Source organism: Cucurbita pepo, chromosome LG13 (assembly GCF_002806865.2).
Source record: "Cucurbita pepo subsp. pepo cultivar mu-cu-16 chromosome LG13, ASM280686v2, whole genome shotgun sequence".
Lineage (NCBI taxonomy): Eukaryota > Viridiplantae > Streptophyta > Magnoliopsida > Cucurbitales > Cucurbitaceae > Cucurbita > Cucurbita pepo.
Genome location: NC_036650.1, coordinates 8,504,255 through 8,511,569, shown reverse-complemented (window position 1 = coordinate 8,511,569; position 7,315 = coordinate 8,504,255). Strand labels below are relative to the sequence as shown.

General features: G+C 37.6%; 2 protein-coding genes across 2 annotated transcripts; both read left to right on the top strand.

The window, feature by feature from the left end:
• Positions 1–1,479, top strand: LOC111808023. The gene has a single exon (XM_023693786.1). The coding sequence runs from the start codon at positions 715–717 to the stop codon at positions 1,375–1,377; it is 663 nt and encodes a 220-aa protein (XP_023549554.1). The 5' UTR covers positions 1–714; the 3' UTR covers positions 1,378–1,479.
• Positions 1,480–2,486: 1,007 nt separating this feature from the next.
• Positions 2,487–6,264, top strand: LOC111808188. Its single transcript, XM_023694027.1, has 4 exons — positions 2,487–2,858; positions 2,966–3,161; positions 5,149–5,267; positions 5,435–6,264. The coding sequence occupies exons 1-4, from the start codon at positions 2,727–2,729 to the stop codon at positions 5,882–5,884; spliced, it is 897 nt and encodes a 298-aa protein (XP_023549795.1). The 5' UTR covers positions 2,487–2,726; the 3' UTR covers positions 5,885–6,264.
• Positions 6,265–7,315: the final 1,051 nt, after the last annotated feature.

Sequence of the window (7,315 nt, the reverse complement as noted above, 5' to 3'; positions counted from 1 at the left end):
GCCACCACGCGCCATGTCAGCAACTCATCCCCATCCACGTAGGACCCACTCATCGCTAATGAATCAACGGCCAAGATCAAAAGTCTCAGCGTGTTACCCTTTTAAATTCCTTTTAATTCACCTTATTTTCGCGTGTAAAACTCGTGGAAACCCCCCCAAGTCCACGTTCTTTTTTGCTGGACCTCGTGGCAGTTTCCTCACTGAACACGCCATGAATTCCCTACATCAAACTCCACCGTAATCACCAGAACTCCACCAATCCCATTCGACACCAAGACAACGTGAGGGTAAGATCGTCATTTGAAATGAGAAATGAAGGCGGTTGCACGGAAATAAAATGATGCGTATTACAGAGAAGCATAACAAAGTCGGAATTCCGAGTGGTGGAAGAAGACCCGAAGCCGACGAGTTTAAGACTACCGGGACTTCTCTCTGATCAAAATCAGAACAAAAAAAGCAAACCAAACTTGACCATTTAAATGCCAACAAATTTCTAGTTTCGTTTTCGAGTTGCGCGATTGGTTTGATCCTTTTCGGAACTGAATTTAATCCCTTCGATTTATCCAGTCTCGTTGCCTCCACCACGCCGTCTGCTTCAACCACAATCGTTTTCAATCGAAAAGCAATTCCAAGAAGGGAAGGCCATCGTCTTCCCCATCGGCCAATTGCTAATTTATTGTTTTTGCCAATCCGCTGCAGAGTTCCAGATATCAAATGGCTTCTTTAGGAATTCGATGTGGAGGAAATTGCGGTGTATTAGACCGTCGTTATGTGAATGTTCACGACGGATGTGATCAGAAAGCATGCCCTCGTTCTTTGGCGGTTTCCACCGGAGGATTGAGGAAATCGAGCAGTTCCGTTTCTACGATGAAGAGTTTGCAGCCGGTGATTCGCCATGTGAAGGAGAGAACAGACAGCAACGAGGTGATTTCTCGCGATAAGTTCGATGAATGGATGAAGGAATCGGTAGTTAACATTGTAAAAAATCTTCGAGAAGCGCCTCTGTTTCTACGAGTTTACACGACGGATGAGGACGGCGAAGCGGCGAGATTCGAAACGGAGAAGGCGGTGGAGGAAGATCGTTGGCCGATCTTAGAGAAGCAATGGAAAAGCGGATCGGCGCCGACGCCGGAAGGCATCATGTTCGTTGAAGAGCTTGAAGACGAGGATTACGAGGACGGCGAGTCGAAAGCGTGGGGGATTGTAATACAAGGTAGAGGCGTTGAACGTGGTGCGCCGGTTTGTTACCTGTTGAAGACGAGTAGAGCGGCGGGGCTAGGGATGTGGTGCACGCATTTCTGTCTGGTTAGGGTTAAGAATTTCAGAGAGACGACCAAATCGCAGCTTCAGAATTGTTGGTTGGTGCAGAATCAGTAAGAGATGAAGCAGATGCGGTTGCTACACTCATAATTCCAATTCAATTCAATACGTAATAACACACACTTGTGAAGTAATAATGGTTCATACAATTTTTATTTCCCTACTCCCTTTCGATCGAAAAAGCAATCCCCAGATTTTCTTCTCTCTCATGGGAGACGGAAGCAGGGGAGAGAGAGAGAGAGAGAGAGAGAGAGAGAGAATTAGTTATTTCTAGTTTTTATTGTTAATTACTCTAATTTTAATATCTAATTAGTTATTTCCAACCTTATTTATTTTCTCATCCAAGCTGGCTTTTCGTTTGTAATAAGCTCAAATAGCAAACTAAATATTGAGTTGTAATTTTAAATGTATTTAGTAAATAATCTAAAAAAAAAATATGTTTTTTTTATAATAAAATTGAATTATTGTGTATAGTTCTGTTTAGATTCAATTAATTCTTTTATTTATTCATAATAGTTAATTAATTTGGTCAACCCAATATAAAAGTCATTAATTTGGGCCTTCACCATCTTAATTTTTTAATTAAATAAATATTTTAATCAAATTTTAAATATATTTTTTTGGTTGAAGGTCTTAAATAGATGTTTGATAAATTATAATGTTTTCAGATAATTATATTGGACGATGAAAGTCCGATCTCTAATTAGAAATGTTCGTGAGTTTATAATTAAAGAATACCTTCTCCATTGGTTTGAGGCTGTTTGGAGGCTTACACTCAAAGTAAAGTAGACAATATCATACTATTGTAAAGGTTCGTCTAATAAGGATTTTCAAATTCAATAATTATTCAAAGAATACCCTCTCCATTGGTTTGAGGCCGTTTGGAGGCTTACACTCAAAGTAGACAATATCATATTGGTTTGAGGCCGTTTGGAGGCTTACACTCAAAATAGACAATATCATACTATTGTAAATGTTCGTCTGATAAGGATTTTCAAATTCAATAATTTATTTATTGAATTTTCAACAATTTTATTGGCAAGTTTTACATTTTTAATTCTTGAATTTCCGAACTCAAAAAATGTAATTTTATTTTATTATTATTATTTTTTAATTTTGATGATTGACTTTTTTTTTTTTTTTTTTTTTTTCGTGATAAATAATTTTAAAACGGAGCCTCACCGGACCTAGCCGTCTCTCCGGACGTAACGAGGAAGAAGGAAAGAGACTGTACCCGCGTTTCCATATTTCGTTGATTTGACTTTTCCATCGACGACTTCTCCTTCCACGTACTTTCCTCGTTGAATTCAAAATCTTCAACAATGTGGTGTGTTTCCGCCATCTCGAGTTTATCGCGGTTCTGCTTGATTCGCCCGTCGTAGAAAGGCGGCAGATCTTTCGCGGCGATGAATCGTGATTTCGTGCTCGTAATCGTGTTCTTTGTTCTCATTCTCGTCTCTCCTGGATCCGATGCTTCTCTCACTGACCGTATTTGGAATCTTCATCTCCGCTTCTCGCTTTTGAAGGATTCTCCCGAGGTCTGTTTGAATTGGATTCTGGATCTCCTCTTTCCATCTATTGATTTTAATGCATCTTTTGGATTGTACTTTGAAACTTATATTTCTCCTTTTCGTTTTTTTTTTAGCGTATAGCTCCAGCTCCTGGTCCTAGCTCTGTTATCAATGGCAAATTGATTGGGGGCGTCCCGATAAGTTCTCCAACTCCTGCAATTCCTCCATTTCCCAGTTCAACTGATGGTTTTACCTTAGAGAAGTGCGACAGGAACAAGACTTGCCACGACCTTAAGAAAATGACTGCATGCCTTCAGTTCGCAGAACAAGGTAATTGCGTTTTTCTTCCTTTTTAGCTTCTATCATGAGTTGCTTTTCTCTGCAAATAAATTAAACCTATTCGAGAGAGTTGGTTCCTCTCCTCCCAGGCGACAATTTTCCCCAAAGTTCCACACCGCTGATTACTTTCCCCTACAAAAACCCATGGAATGTCCTTTTCCGTGTCACTATATGCCTACGACAGGAGGGGTAAGAATGGAAATCCAGAAGGGATAGATAGTTAGCGGGCAGGGCCTTATTTACCAATATCATAGCTATGTTGTGAAGCATAGTTTCCTGCCAAGGATTTCTGAAATTTGGAACGAATATCAGCTTAGAATAGTGGTTAAAAACTTCAAACCTTAAAGATTGTATTGGAGGTTGGCAGGATAAAAGGAAACCTTGGTTGAAAGGAAATATTGGAATGTCATTATAGAAATACCAAATGGACTGCCGTAATTGCAAGACATGAAAAATCTCATGGATTTGGTGCCAGGTTTAGTGCTTCCAAGCCACCTCTCTTAAGAATTGGTCCTAGCAAGTATGCACTTAGGCAACTGCTAGAGTTTGAATATAAATATCGTTACAGGCCTTAAGGGTGTTGCTGATGGGTTTGCCTTAAGGGTATTGCTCGTTCAATTCCTCAGGTTTTTTTTTTTTTTTTTTTTTTTTTTTTTTTTTTTTTTTTTTTTTNAAAAGCAATGCTGAACTAACCATAATGGCATAAAAATTTTAAAAGCTAAGTTGTAATTCCAATTAAACAGACCAAAATCCAACTAACTGAAATTGACTTGACTTTTCTATTTTAAAATTCGACTATAACTAACCTTATTGGTACCTAATCAAACTGAAATTCTGTTAGTTTTTCAGTTTTGGTTGGTTGTTGGTTTTGACATGGGTTTTTGACCCATCTATTTGGCCTAGCTAGAACTTGGTCAAGTGCCAACCTTTTCACTGCAAGAGGATGGTTTCTGGTATTTGTATGTGGGCAGCTGAGCAACAGACAAGAGCACCTACAATCAACTGTTGTATGGTCTAGGTTAGGCATTCAACGAAAGGGAAAGTTATTTAATGCAAAAAGTAAGTTAAATCCCATTTGTCCAATGTTTTTCACCAAGATTCCAAAATTCCAAGGTCTAGGGACAGGCTTTCTTGGATATATTAGATTTGTGATCGAACATCAATCTGGAGCCAATAACTTGAAAATGCGGGAAATAATCTTATTGCTAACTTTGAAAGGAGAAGGCATTGCTCTTGATTTGTTTGAAAACTACTGTATGCTCATGAGTCACGATGATGATTTTTTAATCATTTGGAAGTCTTGTAAGCAGCTTGATAATGACAATTTTCACATATTTGGGAGTTTTTCATTCAAAATAACCAACCATGCTTGCCAAGAACTTTGCTCAGGAGCAGTTCATTAGTGACCTTCATTTTCAACAAGATTTTTCTGATCTAGCTGCAAATGGGGATGTGAGTAATTTTGTGAGATGATGTGCAGTCTCACAAAATTACTTAATTTAGGTGATGTCTTTCGTGCGTTCTAATAAGCTGAACGGCTGGGAAGTGGGAGGTCAAGCGTGAAGGAAAAAATACACCATGACCATGAAGTGTTGGAGGCAGAAACAAGTAGTTGCTAGCTTTGTATCCTAAAAGAAGTACTAGTAGTCTTAATGTGCTAGTTTGGTCCTTTTATCTTATACCACTTAATACTTTTACTTCAAACTGATTGTTTTCGTAATCTTGTTTCTCCATACTCAGAAAACCTCCTGACACTAATACTAATGTTCTTTTATACCAAGGTTCGTGTTTTCATTAACTGGTGCTTTCCCCCCCTTTAGCCCTTTTTAACATCACCTCCATGCCATACCTGTCTTTCAAACGTTGATGAGATGACTGTTTCAAACAATTTCCCCCCTCGGGGAGTTAAAATTCAGTGTAACTTTAGTTTATGTTAGCCTTCCGAAGCCAGTATTGCTAAAAGATTGTTTTCTCACAGCGATGGTGGAACAATATCTTCTGATCCAAAATGATGGAGAGACTTCTCTGAAAGTGAATGTTATAGTTTCCGATGCTAAATACAAGGATGTACAAGTTCCTGAGCATCATGCTAAAAAGGTACTCGTTAACCTTTGTTGGATGTTCACGAGAATAGTTAACTTCTCTTTTAGTTAGGATAACAGTCAGGAATTTGCTACCCAAGGCAACACAATGGTTTCTGTAAGTCTTGGTTTCTCGTACCCTAGAGGGTGTAAGATTCATTTATGCTCCATATTCTATTTCAGGTTAATGTTTCAGACATTCCAGAAACTTCAACGATTATATTAGATGCTGGAAATGGGAAGTGTGTAATTCACGTAGGATCACCAACAAAAAACGGCAGCATTGTTAAGCAGACCTCTTCCTATGTAACCCATTTAAACCTCATATCCGGATCCTACCTACTATTTTCAATTATTTTGATCATTGGAGGTGTCTGGGCATGCTGCAAAATGAGAACCAAGGAACGCCATGCCAATGGAATCCCATATCAGGAGCTTGAATTGGCAGAGCATGACTCTTCTCCAACCAACGATTTGGAAGCAGCAGAAGGTTGGGATCAAGGCTGGGACGACGACTGGGACGAGTCGAAGCCTGCAAATAAATCCAATTCTGACATAAAGGGAAATGGATCAAATGGTATTAACTCAAGAACTTCCGAGAGAAATGGATGGGGAAATGATTGGGACGATTGAGGCAATAAACAGCTAAAAAATCTACGTGCTCCTCAATGTTGAAAGGTCAGTAAACTTGGTGAAAATAGAAATTTTTTAGCAACAGGATAGTGAAAAGAAGAAAATTCTATGTGATAAAAAGCTGTGAGCCAATTTTTTATTGTTCAATTACAAGAGAGAAAATGTATGGTTATCAGAATAGATCTCAGTTTTCCTGTTAGTAGAGATGGAAATTGGAATTTGGAAAGAGCAATAATGTAGGTTTTTAAGAAAGAGCATTGCAATGATAAGACTATTTGCTTTGTAATCTTAAGTGCTAGCGTGCTTACATAGATCAAGAGGGTATCATTTGGCCCCTCAATAATGTGCAAACCTAAAGAGAAAAGGTTTTGAAGTGCGCAGTTCTTTTTGTTCCCCACTTCCTCATCATCCGCTCCATGTTTGTTCAGCAATCAAGTTATACTCAATCCCTCAAATATTCTCTCCAATGCAACTCTTTTCTTTAGTGGGGGAGAATTCAAATATTCAAATATCTCATAAACTCTTTACCCTTCTAGTCTAGTAGGCGGAGAATTCAAGTATCTGATATATTTATCGATAAATATATGTTTTATGTTAGTTAAGCTATGCTCATATTGGCTCCTCGGTGATACAAACATTCTTGGACATCTCAGAAATAGCTACCATATGAAGAATTCTTCTTAATCAAAATCCTTGTTTCTTTTAAAGGTAGTTTTTTATTAGGACGATTAGATACAAAATTGATTAAAAGTTTATGAATTTATTACCCATTTAATCAAGAACTCCATCAAATTTGATGTCATCAAAAAAAGGGATATAAAGGTAATTCAGCTTGAAAAAGAAATGATAAGAGCATGTGCCAAAGGCCATCTTAGTTAATGCATGAAAATGTGAAGTTTTGCTTGACCCATAATACTTAATTATTTAGTTGCATGTCTTAGTTCACTTTTTTGGACAGCGCATTGATGGTGCAGCCTCTGCACATGGCCATCATCAGTCTTATGTATGCTTCAAATTAAATTAAGAAACAATTTAATCCCTTCCTTCTATGATATCATCATTATTTATTATTCCTTCTTATAGTTTATTATTATTATTATTATTGCATTGGAAGATAATTGTTAAAATACTTTCCCCTTATTGATTGCTCCAAAGTGGAATGAGTCTTGCTTTGGAATTGGGACATCAAAAAGTAAAAACAAGGAAGAATTTTAAAGATAATGGCAGCCTTTCCCCCCAAAACCATACATTGATAACACAGAAAAGCATTAGTAGCATTATTAAACTTCAAATTCTGAGATTATGGGGCAGACACAATGACATAATGGAAGAACTTTATTATAAATAAATAAATAAAAAAACCCAAAAGATTTCAAAAAAGATACTCGAGGAAGAACATGAATAATGGGAGAGAGATCTTGATTCTCATGT

Excerpts from the sequence above, each read along its gene's own strand:
- LOC111808023 (XM_023693786.1), top strand. The coding sequence starts at position 715 with ATGGCTTCTTTAGGAATTCGATGTGGAGGAAATTGCGGTGTATTAGAC.
- LOC111808188 (XM_023694027.1), top strand. The coding sequence starts at position 2,727 with ATGAATCGTGATTTCGTGCTCGTAATCGTGTTCTTTGTTCTCATTCTC. Across the intron at positions 3,162-5,148 it reads CCTTCAGTTCGCAGAACAAG|CGATGGTGGAACAATATCTT; the intron begins GTAATTGCGTTT and ends GTTTTCTCACAG. Across the intron at positions 5,268-5,434 it reads CTGAGCATCATGCTAAAAAG|GTTAATGTTTCAGACATTCC; the intron begins GTACTCGTTAAC and ends ATTCTATTTCAG.